Genomic DNA, 17,740 nt, shown 5'->3' with positions numbered 1-17,740 from the left:
CAGGGAAGCATGAAGGAAAAAACCGCCGGACGACACACCATGCGTCCGCGGGGTCCTAGCGCCGGCACACTTAGAGCCAATGTTATTTTGTGTGTGTGTAACAACTAGCACGTTTATATTTTGCATTTTGTTTTCTTACTGTACCGAAAATGAACCGAACCGTGACCTCCAAACCGAGGTACGTACCGAACCGAGATTTTTGTGTACCGTTACACCCCTATTTAATATATATCGATATATTTTCAAACGCGATATTGTACGAGACAATATCGTTTAGATCGATACAGCTTATTTTGTGACAAATTGACTGTACATCAACGCTGACCCCTCGCGCTGGCAGAAAATACCTTTGTGTGCTGAAACCTGACAGTGTTGACAGGTTAGTTTTCCTGGCACAAAATCTGTAAAATGTACAGTAGTTGACTTGTTGTAATTATTTCTGTTTACATGTTTCATTTGAGATTTGCACAAATGTTTTGTTATTTGCACAACTGTCAACCTCAGTGGAAAAGTCTGCCTGTTACTGTCTACATTGTATTAATTGCACAGTGTATTTTAATTTAATTGTTATGCAGGAAAGGGATATTTGTTTTATTTTATTCAAGAAGCATTTTTATTCTATTTAAGCAGGCAGTTTATTTTTATTTCATTTGTTTTATACATTTTGATATTGTGCAGACCTCTGTTAATAAAGGAACCTGTGTGACATTTGGCACGAGGCTTTGTATTAAAACTGACTGTTTTTTTAAGGGTTTTGCCTCAGAAAAAAAAATGAAGCTAACAGAGATGCTATGCTAGAATGCTTTGGGGGAAACCCCAATTATGGCACAGAAAAAATATCGATATATATCGAGTATCGCCATTCAGCTAGAAAATATCGAGATATGACTTTTGGTCCATATCCCTAATTCAAACAATATCAGGATGGGTGTAAGCTGTCAAAGGGATGACAGTAACTCCGGCTCGGCCTCTCTTCTCCTCACCATCGGGGACAGACTCGGCCCAACGAGGGTCTGAGGCCGGGTAATCGTCCACCAGGTCCAGGTTGATCTGAGTCACGATGCCGTCCAGCTCGGCTCCCTCCTCTCCATCACCGTCAGGGGGGAAGAGCTGGTCTATGACCGTCTGAGCTCCCAGCAGGTCGTTACTGACAGAGGAGGGACAAAAATACATTTATTTCACTAATATCAAAACCAAATCTCTCCATGTGTGAGATATATAGATATACTGTACATATCCTATCATCATCATCATCATCGTCTTTCTGTTGAAGACATACCGACAGAACTGCAGGAAGGCCGACTTCAGCATCTTGGTCTTGTCCTCTTGTGCTACAGGCTCGGCTCTCGGAGTCTCCATGGCTGAAACCTTAAATAAATATCAAAATTAGAAGTACGTGACAAATTCAGTCAATCGATTGAATGATCAGATAGTGTACCATCTTTCCTACATTTATTTTAAGTTTCCTTACTACCCGGAGTGACTGCGTTTACATGCATCAATAACCCTTTTAAAACCTGAATATTGGCAATAACCCGGTTTTGCACGGCCATGTAAACACCAATAACCCCTTTGAATAACCCCAATTTGCTCATATTGCCTATATGACCCCTGGATTACCGTATTTTCGCGACCATAAGGCGCACATTTTTTATTTATTTATTTTTTTTAAATGTGCCGGGCGCCTTTTGAAACGGTGCGCCGTGTCTATTACCTGAATTACGGTAATGTAAGGCCGGCCACCATGAGAACGGTAAAAAGAGAAGGGGCGGGTGAAGCCCCCGTGAGTTGCGACGTGAATGAGACTCCACTGAGCTGTTTAATGCGAAACAGATGATGAAAACTTTTAAGGATTTGCTTGATGTGTAAAGTGAAATAAAATACAATCAAACTAAGTTTTGCTCCGCTCTATTTAAATAAGCACACTTGTGTGTGTGTGTTCTGCAGCGCGTGTGTTTTGCATGTCGGGAACCGAGGAAGCACCTGCCGTGGGTTTGCGGGGTCCGATCGCCGCATCCCCGCTGCAGATCCAGTGCTCTTTCCCCGGGAGCCCCTGCTACAAGTCCATGTGGGCTCCTGCGGTCCTGGCCGGTCGGAACCGGTGACTTTCCCCGGTTAAAGCAGCGGCTGGAGCAGCGCGGTGATGCGCGCTGCTGCAGCCGACTTCCTGGTTCCCCAAGCGGTCCGATCACCTGGTTCCTGGCCGCTTTACGAGAAGGGATTTCTGGGGTCTGTCTCAGGTCAGATCAGCTTCACCCTCCGAAATTTGCAGCCAAATCTGTCGGTTACAAACCCGGTACCGGATCCCGACATGCGCGTGTGTGTTCGCGACGCGACACACACTCACTGGTTTATGTGGCGCTGGCCTGGCGCAGCTGATGGACAGAAACTGTGGTGATTTTTAAAAGAAAAACTTTGCATAAGACATTTCCAGCCGGAGTCATTATAAGGGTGAATGAAAAGAGGGGGCTGGATGAAAGGATGATGATCAAGAAGCTGAGACAGGTCTGGAAATTCGGACTGGCGCAGCTGAATTAACGGAGCTCCTGTCAGATAGGCTACAACCCGGTACCGGATCCCCGACAGCGCGTGTGTGAGCGGGTCCAGCGCGGGGGACCCGGGACGCGGGACCCGGGACCGCCGCGGAACCAGCGCGGGGGGGGGCGGAGCGGGACCCGGGACCCGGGACCCGGGTCCCGGGTCCCGGGTCCCGGTCCAGCGCGGGGGAGCAGACGGGGAGCGGGACCCGGGACCGCCGCGGTCGGGATTTTTAAAAGAAAAGCGTTCCCTAAAGAGACTTTTCCAGCCAGAGTGAAATGAAAAGGGCTGGATGGATGAGGAGATGATCAGTGGCTGAGACAGGTTTATGTGCAGCAACCCGGTGGTTTTTTAAAATTCTTTAATGCAGAAACAGAATATGAACCTTTGAAGGGTTTGATTGATGTGAAAAGTGAAACAAAATATCAAACTAAGTTTTGCTTCCGCTGTATTTTTAGCGCGTGTGTGTTTTGCAGCGCGCGTGTCTGCAGCTCCGTCTCCTTAGACGGCGCCTTTTGGGTCGGTGCGCCGTATGTGTGTTTTAAAACCAAAAATGACACACAAAACTGAGGGTGCGCCTTTCCACACAGTGCGCCATATGGTCGCGAAAATACGGTACTCCTTTTCTAACCTGAATATTGGGTCATGTAAACGCCAAACGGAATATCCCCATCAAACGGAACAGGAATTTGTTTTCTGCTCATGCTCTGTTCACAAGGAATCCTGGTCTTTTGAGTCCAGGAAGTTCTTATAAACACGGAGAAACCAAGACCAGGAGGAGACTAATCACTTCATAAATTTAATGAAGGATATGAACATTTCTGCATTTGTAGACGGTAGAAAGTACCGGGATAGAAGATTTAAAAGAAGGTGAGAGAAAAGTTGCGCGAAGCAGCATTTGTTTTGAATTTGGAAACAGGAAGAAATGACTCTAAATGCGTCATCACGTTCTCCGCGCGTCGCTGGTTTGATCGGGATATTCCTAATGATTAATCACCATGTAGGGATAACCCTGTTTGCTCATGCATGGAAACAGAATATTCTGATTCTGAATGTTTCAGTAACCGGAATATTAGCAATAACCCGAATTTTGACTGCATGTCAACGTAGTCACTGAATCGATAGGACAGGTAGGAATGTTGATAAAGACTGAGGCTTCACAAGCACGTGTTGGTTGATCTGGACCTGAACTGTCAGACATCACCCAGAGCTTCCTTTTCACACGAGATGTGACGCGACAACATATGTAACAGATCAACTATCACACCTGAAACTTGGGTTTAGGTAAAGGTACCTGGGTCAGGACGCTGCCTCCCTGTCCATTCTCAAGACATTTATCTACTCTAGTCACACAACTAAATTTAATGGCCTCTTTGCTCAACAGCCAGTAGCTAAAGACCTGGGGCTGGATTCACAAAACATTCTTAAGAAAAAAAATCTTCTTAAGTGTCATTTTTTTCTTAAGTTCAGTCTTAAGAAGAAAAAAAGAGAAGTCATATTCTCCAAAAAAGTATTTTCTCAACTTTCTTCTTAAGTAAAAACTTAAGAATAAATGGTATTCTTGAAATAAAAGTTCTCAAATTTGTTCTTGACTTTTTTCTTAACTTTAAGACAACCTTGACCTGTCTTAAAGTTTCTTCTGTGAAAAGGTAAGACTCTAAAATCACCTTTTTCAACACATTCTAGACAAGTTTAGACTAGTAGGTCATAGTTTGAGGATATACTTTGTAATTAATTACACAAAGAGCCTGTTAACTGTTTGTTAGCATGTTAGTTAATTATTATTAATTTTCCCCAATAGTATTTTTTTTCACACATTAATCTCATCCACCATGACCTTGAAAAGTTCCTGCATCTCTTTTTCTCCTTCTCCATGTTTAGTGAGTGACTGACGGTTAAGACCAAACTATCTGTATAAATGTTGTTTGTTGGCGCGTGCAATGCAATGACATTTTAAGAAGTTCTTAAGTAGAAAAAAATGACAGTTCTTAAGACGGTTCTTAAGAAAATATTGAGGAATTGCACTTAAGAACTTTTTTATTAACTTCTTAATTTTAGATCTCAAGACATTTCTTAAGATCGTTCTTAAGAACATATTGGTGAATCTGGCCCCAGGTTAGATCTGCATGCTCCCCTCAAAAGCTCCTCTGATTTACATCTCAAAAATTCAGGCTGCCAAAAGGTGAAGTGTGTTTTGTGAAGCTCATGGCTCGGTACCTCAGGAGCTGCAGCCAGCGACGAGCACAGCGAGTCCTCCATGGTCTCGGGCAGGATGGAGGCGCTCTCTCTGGCCACCACGGCCACCAGGCCGCTGTTCTGGGAGAAGAAGACCGGCAGGCCGGCGCAGCAGCCGCCTCCACGCACACAGTCGCCTGAACACACAAAACAGAGATGCTGAACGGTTCACTTTCTTCCTTTGTTTTTTGGGTGATTGGTGAACAAAATATTTTTCAGCTATTAAAAAACAACCATTAAATTCCTTGTTTATATTAGTTCACTGCAAGAGTTGCATCTGTAACAGTAAATGAGTTACAATTGTATTTTCATTTCACCATCAAACAGCCAAAGGTTGAAGAATGTTGAAAGACTAATAAATCTCTATGAAACATCTATAATGAGACACTCCAATCATTTAAATTAAGGTTCAAACAAGACTTTAAACAGATAATACTTGGATGCAATGCATCTCTAAACTTACGTGATCAGAAACAAGAATAGTGACAATCTTCCAGCAGACAACTAAAACTCACGGACAAAAGCATTTATGCCCTTTTATCAGAAATAAATTAAAAACTGCAGACAGAGTCTTAATGCCTGTTAAGGTTATGTAAGCACTTCTATGTTCAATAAATGAACTTGTATTTAAAGAGGCATTTATTTGATGTTTTTGCTAAATATATATCGAAATGGAAAAAGTAAGACCTAAAAGAAGAGTTCAGATCATCTTTGTAGAAACTTTGATGTTTTTGTCAAAAACTGAAACAACACTTGTTTCTAAGTGTCTGACCCCAATTAAAAGTGGTAGCTTAAACACAGGCCTGCCTTAATGTTCATCTGCAGTTTAAAAAAACCAAAAACAAACAACGTCCAGGTGAAAAAAGTCTGTGTTTTCTAATGGCCTGATGTGAAAGACTTCTGAGGGACATACAGACGTGGTTCTCTCTCAGTCCTCTTTAACATCATCGCTGCAAGTGCTCATTTGTTTCCCTGTATTCTTCCTCCCAAAATCCAAAGATCTATCCATCCCTCACGTTCAGTGTCAATAACCCAGCCCGGACACTCACCTGGTGAGCTGAAGCTGATCTTCTCGTCCGGCAGCGCCGCTCTGCCGGTCCCCGTGGAGCAGGCGAACACCAGCTCCTCGTTGTACAGGAAGGCGGTGGCGCCGGGGGAGCGAGGCAACACCAGCCGTGTGGCCTGCAGCGCCTCCTCGCTCTGACCAAGAGACAGAACATTCATTCATTATTCATCTAAAAAAATAAACTGTTCCATATTTTATTATCAAATACAAGTGTTTCCTTCTCAGGACGTGCAACATGCTTTTTATTTAATTATTCTTGCTTAAGATATGTTTAGATATTTATGTAGTATATATTATCTGTTGAGAGGGATAGTTGAAATTATGTAATATATGTTATATATTTATTGGGTATGTAGCACATATATATTTATAGGGATATTTATGTAGTTTATATAGTGTATATTTATATAGATGTATATAATAGTTGTATTTTCTAGATATTGATATAATATTTGTGTAATATTTATGTTGTCTATATACTTATATGGATAATTATGTAATAATAGGCATGTTTACGGAGTATTTATATAGATTATATTTATATGGATATTGTGTAGATATAATAATAGCAATAATGTAAATCCATAGTGTTATAAAGGGGTAGGAACTAGGAAAAAGTGTACACTTCTTCCTACTCCTTTTTTTCAAACATATGTTTATATGAAGATGTAAATGTTTATCTTTTTATTATTATTTCTACTTTCATTTTATATACATGTTCGAAATAAAAATTCAAATTAATTTAAAAAAATTTCATATTCATATCTTATGTGGGTGTTTCCAACTTATTTATTTTTTCTTCTGCTTTGTCCTTTAGATTTAAAACCGATGATAATAGACTGCAGGAAGTTTTAATGAGGTTTATTCCTTGTAGAAATAGTAGTTTTTGAAATCAATAGTCAGGGCAGGACAGATATCTAAAAACCAAAGATATTATTAAAGGAAACAACATTAATAAAACCATGTTTTGAGTAAAAAAAGCTGTAGATCTGAGGACAAACTGAAGGAGAAACAGCTCCTGCAGCATCGGGGACTCACCTGGAAGGGGCAGCTGTACTTGGTCACCTCTACGGTGAACTGGTCAGCGATGGCGGCCCCGTTTTCCTGCAAGGTGACCAGGCAGAAGTAGGCCAGGCAGGGGGAGTCCGAGGGGTGCCAGGCTGCAGCCAAAACCACCAGGCCGGCCCTGGAAGTACAGCACAGACCGGCTCAGACTGGCCGTGCACGCAGTGCTGACACAGATTTTACTATAACGTCAGAGTGCAGCGAAGACAAAAATAAAACTTGGAAAACAGAACTTTTCCCCAGGTACATTGCAGGTACTTTGTTCCAGCACTTTAGAGAACGCAGCACAGTCATCTTGTGCCTGAAAAGGGAGTGCTGTCCAAAAAAAGAAAAGAAAAAAAGACTACATTTTCTGATTTGTGTTGAGTTCGCTGCAGTTTCAGCAGTTTAAGCAGCCTGGACCGGCAGTCAGGATATAACACCTTTTCTGCATTTGGAAATTAATGAGTGAAAGTGTGATGTTCAGCATTCAGGACTGTCTCAGAAAATTAGAATATTGTGATAAAAGTTCTTTATTTTCTGTAATGCAATTAAAAAAACAAAAATGTCATACAGTTTACAGCTTACAGTTTAAGATTAAGATTCCCAGAATATTCTAATTTTTTGAGATCGGATATTTGAGTTTTCTTAAGCTGTAAGCCATGATCAGCAATATTAAAATAATAAAAGGCTTGCAATATTTCAGTTGATTTGTAATGAATCCAAAATGTATGACATTTTTGCATTACAGAAAATAAAGGACTTTATCCAGGCATCAGAATGGCTTCCATCCATCCATCCATCCATCCATTATCTTACCCGCTTTATCCCTTGCGGGGTCACGGGGGTCTGCTGGAGCCTATCCCAGCTCATTTTAGGTGAGAGGCAGGGGTTACACCCTGGACAGGTCACCAGTCCATCACAGGGCCACATATAAACACACAAACCATGCTCACAATCACACTCACACCTACGGGCAATTTTAGAGTCATCAATTAACCTAATATGCATGTTTTTGGACTATGGGAGGAAGCCGGAGTACCCGGAGAGAACCCACGCAAGCACGGGGAGAACATGCAAACTCCACACAGAAAGGCCCCTGCCGGGCCTGGGAGTCGAACCGGGGACCTTCTTGCTGTGAGGCAACAGTGCTAACCACTAAGCCACCGTGCTGCCCTTCACGGGCGATTCATTTTGGATTTCATTACAAAAAAATGTCCTAAAAAAAAGAGGAAAATTCTCGACGCGGACGAGTGAGGGTGCAACACGCACGAACCCTCTAGGGGGTCCGGGGGCATGGTCCCCTGGAAAATTTTGAAAAATAGACTCAAAATGGTGCATTCTGGTGGTCTCAAAGCCCCATAATCACATCTTTTATCAATGCAAAAAAATCAGAATTTTTGCAAAGAATGATGCATTTTGATAACATAATAACACGCATTCATCATCATGGCTAATTCTTCATGCATGAATAAATCTTGAAATCAAGATAATTATATCTTAAACTTTTACAATGGCCAGAATCCCCCTTTCACACCTAAATTAAATGACAAAACGACAAAAGACAAGCAGCTCCTTGTCTTTCAGAACTGTGGTGTGGAACTCCGAACAGATCTGCTCAAAGTTCAGTGATGAGGAGCTCACTTCATGAGCTCCACTGAGCAAAGCAAGATATTTTAAGCCTTTATTTTTTATAATTTTGATTACGGTATTTAATTCTTTATTGATTTCATAAAATATTCAAATTCTTTGAGATTTTTTATTTGGGGTTTCATAAGCTGTGGGCCATAATCATTAAAATTATAACAAATAAAGGCTTGAAATATCTCACTTTGCATGTAGTGGGAAATAATATATTTGTTTCACCTTTAGTTTTATTTACTGAAACTAATTAAGTTTAGCAATATATTCTAATTTTCTGACCTTCACCTGTATATTATGACCAATAAATAAGAGCATAATATATGTCCCGTATCACACCATATCAAGCTTAGGGGATGATTCAGGTATGAGGAACTGTGCAACAGATGCCTGGCTCCTCTGGGATGTTATATTACGTTTATGGAGGTCCCCTGCAGCATGCTGTCTTACACACCTCTGGGAGACCTCTGCTTCCTCTTTTAGGACGAGGTGGGGTGTCTGGAGCCTCTGGAGACATCTTGACTTGACTTTTTTTTTTGTTTAAAGCCGCGCGTGTCGGTGCAGTTAGCAGCAGTGAGAGGTAAAGGCTGATTTATGGTTCTGCGTCAGACCAACGCAGAACCTACGCCGTACGTTGCGGGTCGCCGCGTAACCTACGGCGTAGGCTCTGCGTCGATTTAACGCGGAACCATAACTGAGGCTTAACGAGGCAACGGAGCGCAAAGGGGTTCCGTATTGGTTCAATACGGAACGCAACTTTTAATTCCCAATTAGGTAACAATTCCGTATTTCAAGGGGCGGGTGGCAAGCCCATTCTCATCTCTGCACAGCCTACCTGCAACACAGCAGTGCTGCTGCTTTTTTGTCCCGCTGCAAAAATGTGTTTTAAACTGAGCTGCCGGCTCCTCTTCATTTCTGCTGCTGCCGCGTCCTGGCTGTCTGTCTGTGAAGGCTGATTTATGGTACTGCGTTAAATCGACGCAGAACCTACGCCGTAACCCTACTTTTTTTTTTTTTTTTTTTTTCCCCGTTCCGCGGAAACCGTGGAAATTTTTGGCTGAGACCAAAATCCGCGGAATTCCGCGGATCCGCGGAAGAATCTGATGCCTGTTTATCACAATATTCTAATTTTCTGAGACAGTCCTGTACATTACCAAAGTGATTCAGATTAAAAGAGAGCAACCATTGGCATAAAGCTCAAATAGGATTAGTTACCCATCAACCATGCTTCACAGAACATCTGTCGAGTTTTGAAATAAAAAACACACTATTCATTTTTTTTCTGATTAAATGGAAAAGAAAGATTAACATTCCCTCATCAGAGAAAGAAAACGTTTTTTTGCCAGTTTAAAGCCTGACCTTGATGTGGTGGATCTCGTTAACTACGATGGAACAGAAAACCAACTAAAGACAGTTAACAGGAGTGAGTTCCCTCTCACAGACAGATTAACACTCACTGGCTCCTCCTCAGGTCCAGGTACGCCACGTTTGCTCCTTCCTTCATCTCCTCGTAGTTGCTCTCTGAGCCCTGATGAAAGAGACGTCACATTCTCAGCTGTGTGTTTAGACAACACAGGAGTCCAGTTCGGCTACAAATGGCATACATCCGGTTTAATTCACCCTGTATTTAAAATATTCATGGGTGAGGGTTTAAAGGTGACCTATTATGGCATTTAATGTATATTTTAAACAGGCCTTGAATGTCTTAAAAACAATCTAAAGCTTGTTTTTTCTACATAAATCATAAATCCAGCCTGTGGGCCCTGTCACTAGTTTTACCGCTTCTAACCTCTTTTTCTGCGCCTCATTCTAAGGGAAGGGGGGGGTATGATAATGAGGCTCTGTGCTGATTGGCTCCCTGAATGACGTGTAGCAGGGGAGGAGCATAAACCTCGCTCCGCCAGAGCAGCCCGAGCCTGTAAATAAATCCCAACACTGAAGTTTCACAAATGGAAACTTTATTGTTAAAAAAATAAAATATGAGTTGTATATAAATAACATTTATGCACTATTTAAGCCGGATCTACCCGGCGGATGCTGCACGCTGGTCCCGGAGCCACGCCGGGCGCCCGGGAGCAGCGCTGCTGGAGCAGCGCGCATCACCGCGGCTTTAACCGGGAAATCTGACCGGTTCCGACCGGCCGGGACCGCAGGAACCGGCCTGGACTGGTAGCAGGGACTCCCGGGGACCGACCAGCGGAATTTCAGCCGGATCTGCCCGGCGGATGCTGCGCGACGGGCGCCGCAACTCCACGGCGGGCGCACAGATCGGCTCCGGAGCGCATCCGCGGCGCATCGCCCGTTACCGGGGATCAAACTGACAGATTTGCCTGAAAATCTCGGAGAGTGAAGCTGGTCCAGCCTGGGACAGACCCCCAAGGACCCAGCTCCCAAACCACCCGGGAACCTGGATGATTTAACCCGGATCCGCTCCGCCGCGGCGCCACGTCCGACTGGCTCAATGAAAGCACCGCTCCAGCAGCGGAGAGAGCTGGTTGTGGGCGTGGTTTCAGCAGCGGAGGCTGAACCTCTGGAAATCTGCTCCTGTCGTTACGTAACGACGGGAGCAGATTCTAATCGGCTCAAAAAAAACCACGTGACACTGGGGGACTCTGTAAGGCGGGGGTCAGAGACCTTGCAGAAATTCATGGTATTTTGTCTCCCCTGTGCTGGCAGGGTGAGGGGAGACCACTTTATATATGTTAAAACAAGAAAAAACGTGTTTTTCATAATAGGTCCCCTTTAAGTCATCGTTACACACGCAAACAGAGTTTGCTGGTAAACTTAAACTGTACAAATAAACACCCACAGTGGTCACGCCAATGACTTGAAACTGAAATTTAATATTAAACAATAATTCACTGAAAACAGACTGATGAAAATCCGACACTGCTTTTAATTTGTAGTTTAAAAGAATTAGGGAGAAAAAAATATCTAACTAATGAAACTGGCAGATTAGTTGGTACCACTAGAAAAGAGTGAAAAGTAATGTGACCATAGTGACGTGTTAGACTAAAGTGTGTCCCGTAATCAGCATCAGAGGTGTCTAAAAGCGTTAAAAGTCTCCCCTGTTCTGTTTGGTATCATGGTGTTCACCACACTGAACACAGACCAGACAAAGCAAAGGGATGTTTTCTGAGGAGATCAGAATGAAATTTATATGAAAGGATGGTAAAGAAGAAGGTTATATGGCTGTTTCCAAGCAGCTAGACACTGCAGTCAACCTCTCTGACGTGACCGCGAGAGGAACATTGATGGCAAACTGAGGAGACGGATAACACGAATGGTAACGAAAGAGTTTAGGTTATCTCTTGAACTGAGTGTGAAATCCCTTCTCCTGGTTTTGTTTTGTTTGCAAACGCAAACGAGGGAGTCTGAGTGCAAGAGGAGCTCCTAACGGACAGCAGGATGTTTTTATATGTACAAAACAGTTGAGTTAGAAAACAAAAGTTGTGAGGTGCAGAAGAGCCAAGCTGCACAAAACCAGAGCTTTTTATTGTAAAGGTAGAGTTTTGAGACCGAGCAGCAAAATGCTTGAGTCAAAGAAACAAAAAAACAACGCCTTTTGATTAAAATTGTGAAACATTCCAAAGCCAACCTTTCCTTCAGCTCTGTTTGTTCTGCACCAGACGCTTTCTTAACCTCATCTAACATCAGCTAAAGTGTGGGTTGAACATGTTTAACTTTTAAATGTTAGTCGTTCAAAAGACAGGAGTGTTTCAACCACGACTTCAACATTTTAAGTTTGTGTAGTTTCAAACAGTGGTTTTATTTGTGAGCGTCATCATAGTGAGGTTGGTTAGAAGTACTGACCCAGATGGAATCGGCGATGCTCTCGGTCAGCGCCCGGCAGGTATCCCAGCTGAAGATCTGGTGCTCAGAGCTGTTGTCCACCTCCCATTTACTCAGGCTGGAAGTGGTCAGCGTGTACAAGCAGCTAGTTTCCCCCACCCACAGCAGGCTGTGGAGCTGAGCAGAAAATACAGAAGAGACCCACATCACTGACCACGAAACCTTTTGCTTTGCAGTCATAAACTACGCCGGCACGGTGCAATACGGCGACCGTTTTCACTTTAAGTGCTGTGTTTTCAGATTCATCTACGACTCACACCAGAAATTGTTTTTTTTAAATATGAACACAGTTCAGGGTGCAACTTTATCTGAAGCTTTAGAACTAACTTGTTACTTTGATCATCTTTCTGGGATCCTGGGACAGTGAAGCCCGTCTAACCAAAGGCCAGTGTTTTCAACAGACTGTGTGTCAGAAGGAGGCCTCTCTGCAGATCTAACTAATGTCTGAGTAGGCCTGTGTTGAAAAAAATCAATTTCCCAATGCTAAATCGATTCTCATATTAATTCCTAAAAATCGATTCATATGTCTAAAGATCGATTTTTTTATTTTTTTTGGGGGGGATTTTTTTTAATTTTCTTTTATTTATTTATGTATTTTTTATTATTATTGCATTACAACTTTTGGTTATTTTTTTGTTTATCCCCAAAAAAGGAATGTTTTGTTGGACACGAGAAAAACTGGTGCCATGTTTTTGCCTTTAAATATGTTTAAAGGTATGAAAACATTAAAGCGTTAGGTTATAAATGCATAAATTGTCTATATTTCATTACTTTATATACTGTCTTGGGGTTACATTTGTAAAAAATGCTAAAAAAAAAAATGCAAATTCTCAAAAATGAAAAACCAAAATAGACCGAAAATGGAAAAAATAAAAGCGATTTCATCCGTCTCTGTTTCCTCCCTGGATCTGTTTGGTAATTCTGACCCACGATGTTTCTGAAAGCAGTTCTATCAGCATTCTGGGAGCTGATTGGTCCTTACAGCATCATTAGCTGCAATACTTGCTGTTTAATCTCAATATAATACTAGTAGTAATATTTTGCATATTGGAATCGAATCGAATCAAATCTTGATAATCGATTCTGAATCTTAAGAATCGGAATCGAATCGATTCTTGACATTTGAATCAATCCCCAGCCCTATGTCTGAGGGGAAAAAATACAAGCTGACACTTGAATCCTGCAGAAGAACGTCTTAGAAGAACTCACTGCGTCGTTGGTTGGTGGGGAGAGGATGCCGAACAGGCTGGAGACACGGCGGCCAATGCCCGACAGCACGCCCTGACCCTGCTGCAGAGCTCGACATTGCAGCTTCCCTGAAGAATCTGCCGTCGCTCTCACGAGCTGATTACTAAATGACGATAAGACAAAACTCCCACCCTGAAGGAGGAAAAAGAAAAAAAGGAAGTCTAAAGAGTTCAAACCAGATGGAGAAGAAAACTACCGTCTCTGTTTTAGGTGTTTAAGCAGCCAGATAAAAACGGCTTATTCAAAATATTGGATGGATGTGCAGAAAAGAAATGTGCAGATTACAAGTAGCTCTATTTTTAGATGGACTTCATCCACCAAAAGAAAAATCAGACACTCTGAAGGTCTGCTTACTCTGACAGCAACAAGAAGGTTGCAGAGATCTCCCAGGTCCACGTCGGACTCGGTGTAGTTGCCTTCGTGGGCCAGGCTGGGCCAGAAACGAGCCGTCCCTTCTGCAGCCACCGCCAGGACAGAGATGGACTGAACGGGAGCCACCTCCAGAGGAGCAGCGGACGCCACAGCCACGAGGTCGGCGGTGTAGTTGTACTCGCTGCTGGGCAGCTGCAGCTCCTTACACACAGACAGCTGCAAGAAAACAGAGTTTAGCGTTATTAAGAATATAAACGAATACACTTCTTCCATTATCCAGGTTAGAATTAAATCACTTTCCCCCTATACAAGTACATCACAATCTTAACATTTGAGAGGCTGCAACCACTAAATATTAACCGAATCATGAACTGGTTCATCCTGAAAATCATACCTTGGCAACAGCGGTCTGGCAGATCTTCCAGATGATCAGTTTCTCTCCACAAACCATCCAGGCCCAGCCACTCTCATTCACCTTCACCGAGATCTGGTCGTCAGCTAGTGGGATAAACACATAAACACCAGATGGTGTTTCAATTACAGGGAAATCGCTTTCCTCAGCTTGAGCTGCTGGAGAGGAGAGTCTCATTGATCCCTGAACTTTGGATTCAGGACGAGCAATGTGGGTTCTGCCTGTTAGGAAACCCCAGAGCAGCTCTATGTTCATTTGTAGGGCTGAAACGATTCCTCGAATAATTAGAGTAATTCGATTACGAAAAATGATCGAGGAATCTTCTCTGCCTCGAGGAATCGTTTAATTTTGTCCTGCTGGCTTCAGTGGGCCGTGATCGTCAGCCGAGTGTGAAGTAGTGGGGATGAGAATCAGCACCTCATAATCCGAGTCTGTGGTTCTCAGTAGGAAGTGGAACCATGGTAGGGCTCGATCATCTCCGGGTTGGGAGTTAGATGTGCCTCAAGTTGTTGAACCGATCAGTTTTTGTGTTCCCAGATCTGGGCCTCTCAACCAGAGTCCAGACAAGCGAAAGAGGGTGGATGAATGAGTGAGTGAGTGGATGGATAGATGGATGGATGGATGGATGGATGGATAGATGGACATGTGTCTTCCAGAGACGAGGCTCCTCTTACCGTCAGCCATAGTCAGCGCCTCCATGACTTTGACAGGCAGCGACGATCCAAACGTCTGCACATCATAGTTGATGGTTTCTGCAGCTGCGTGGCTCTGCACACGGGTGGGTGTGGACCTGATGAAGAGAGATTTCACTTGTAAGCAAACCTAACAAGAAATCAAAGGTCTTTAATGGCTCGGCTGAGAACAGGAATCCTTCCCTTGAATCTTGAAGTCGGCAGATTTTAAAACATTCCCGAAGATGAAAGGTTGTGTGAATTATGTGAACTTAACGAAGTGGAAAGTGAATCACATTTTCTGTTATATTGTCCTCTGTATGATGAACTGAGAACTCCATTATTTACTGAAATGTCTGTTAAAAACCCAGAAATGTTCTAGTGCTCTGACCATGATAGAATGGACGGGTTGTTTAACTTCAATGTTTTTAAGTTGGCTCATTTTGTTTCTGAAGCCTGGAGAAAGCGTCAGGATTGTTTATGTTTAACTGGTAAAGGGTCTGTTGTCTGGCTTTCATTTGCTTTATGTTCCTTTCTCTTTTTTTGGTGTCTTGTAAGCCCACTCGGGCTGGGCACTTCATGTGCATGACACGGAAATAAAAACTTCAATCAATCAATCAATTGATCAATGTAAGGCTGCATCGGACACACGGTCAAATCCATTAGTTTACTGTGCTGGGGCTTTGATTTGATTTGATTTATTTCATTTTTGTACATGTAAAAAAAAAAAAGAAACAACACTTCATGAGAAGTTTAAGAAAACAATGAAACAAAACAAAGAATTTCATCCTTTAAAACTTGCTAACTTGATTTACATGTGCCAAAAAAGGAGTAGGAAGAAGTGTAAACTTATTTAGTCCTACCCCCATACACTGATCATTTAACCTGTATTTATAATTATTCACACACTGTACTCACACTGGTAAGTAACAGTATTATTATTATTATTACTATTATATACTGTAATTATACTCACACACATCCTTATACATGCATACATACATACACATAGCTGCATATTTCTATATATTTGTACAAATATGCCCATATAGATATTTATATAAATATACTTAATTACACTAATATATATATATATATATATATATATATATATATATATATATATATATATATATATATATATATATGCTGGTAAAGTACTTCATGTGGGGTTGTCTTACTGGAGCAGAAATGATCCATTTATCAATGAGGAGGCAAGGAGAATTAATGGACAAATGAGTAACATGGGGGCAGTGGGCCAGACCAGTGAGTGGTCAGACTGCTCTCACCCATGGATGTATCATACCGCTCTCACCTGGCCGACAGAGACGTCCTGCGGGGGGAGAAGAGCAGGCTGCCCGGCCCGGACACGCTCTTCCTCCCGGTCCTGCCCTGCTGCCTGCGGCCGGAGCCGGGGGTGCGGGGGCTGAACATGTCTCAGAGAGTCTCTAAACTGATCAATACTCTCCAAATATCCCCTTTTTGACCCGTGTGAGCAGGAACGCAGCACATGCGACACATGCAGCGCCAAAATCCGTGCTCTCCCAAAACAAGGCGCGCAGCGGTCGCTCCAATTAGACGTCAGCGTGGAGCCCGCAAGCCTAAAAAACTTTATTAACAACTGCTTGACAAACACTTTAACAACTAGAGCTGTATACATTTCTATGAATTTATACACTAAGAAAATATCCACAAAGCTGGTTTTGGAAGTTAAATGTATGTATACTCAACCATGATGATTTTTTTCCCCCTAGTTTAACAAAACAAAGGCCCATAGACTTTACAGTAGCATGTTGAACTCAGAGGACACGCAGAATGAACATTTAAAACATATTTTGAATAATAGCAACCAAATCGCTTTATATTTATTTTAAACATAAATGGGACTTTGTCAGGGCAGTATACAAATGTATGTACTTTAAAGCAGTTGATCAACATTAACCTATCCAAAATGTCAAGGGGGAGATACATTAAAGTTTATTTTCTTTCATCTGAGTCACTCCGTCATTCAAGGCCAAAGTACATTTTTTGAATTTTTTAAATGTTTTGCCAAATATATTTTTAATTCGAGGGAGCCACACATTTTTTAAGCAACTAAGTAAATATGAAATTAAAACAATAGTCAATAGAATAATAGAAATGGACATCTGAGGAAAAGGAGAAGGTAAAGCAGTAATAAAGAAGAAAGTAATGGAAATATGGCAGAAAAGGTGGGAGGAAGATCAGAAAGGACAGGGATATCACAATATACAAAAGTCTATCATAACAAAGAATTATACAGAAAGGAACAGAAGGGAGGAAATAGTCATAACAAGACTCAGACTGGAACACACAGGACTAAATGGCACTTTGTATGTTATGGGAAAAAGGGATAGTGATAAGTGTGAGAACTGTGGAGTAAAAGAAAACAGTGAACGTACAGGACTGTCTCAGAAAATTAGAATATTGTGATTTTCTGTTAGGCAATTACAAAAACATAAATGTCATACATTCTGGATTCATTAAAATCAACTGAAATATTACAAGCCTTTTATCATTTTAATATTGCTGATCATGGCTTACAGCTTAAGAAAACTCAAATATCCTATCTCAAAAATGAGAATATTCTGGGAATCTTAATCTTAAACTGTAAACCATAATCCGCAATATTAAAATAATAAA

The 17,740-nt window shown here is 42.0% G+C and overlaps 1 protein-coding gene across 1 annotated transcript in view; it reads right to left on the bottom strand.

The window, feature by feature from the left end:
- The window catches only part of nup133 (nucleoporin 133), a 29,528-nt gene extending 12,898 nt beyond the window's left edge, over positions 1–16,630 (bottom strand). The window contains exons 1-12 of the mRNA XM_061726058.1: positions 16,395–16,630; positions 15,083–15,198; positions 14,391–14,494; positions 13,979–14,212; positions 13,586–13,756; positions 12,338–12,493; positions 9,982–10,052; positions 6,878–7,025; positions 5,823–5,973; positions 4,756–4,910; positions 1,280–1,368; positions 984–1,147 (exon numbers count right to left, since the gene is read on the bottom strand). Of these exons, the coding sequence (XP_061582042.1) occupies positions 984–1,147; positions 1,280–1,368; positions 4,756–4,910; positions 5,823–5,973; positions 6,878–7,025; positions 9,982–10,052; positions 12,338–12,493; positions 13,586–13,756; positions 13,979–14,212; positions 14,391–14,494; positions 15,083–15,198; positions 16,395–16,513 (1,678 nt within the window). The 5' untranslated portion in view covers positions 16,514–16,630. The remainder of the gene's footprint in view (positions 1–983; positions 1,148–1,279; positions 1,369–4,755; positions 4,911–5,822; positions 5,974–6,877; positions 7,026–9,981; positions 10,053–12,337; positions 12,494–13,585; positions 13,757–13,978; positions 14,213–14,390; positions 14,495–15,082; positions 15,199–16,394) is intronic.
- Between the last annotated feature and the right edge of the window lie 1,110 nt (positions 16,631–17,740).

The sequence above is a fragment of the Cololabis saira genome, chromosome 1, assembly GCF_033807715.1.
Source record: "Cololabis saira isolate AMF1-May2022 chromosome 1, fColSai1.1, whole genome shotgun sequence".
Lineage (NCBI taxonomy): Eukaryota > Metazoa > Chordata > Actinopteri > Beloniformes > Belonidae > Cololabis > Cololabis saira.
This window is presented reverse-complemented; position numbering and strand designations above follow the sequence as displayed.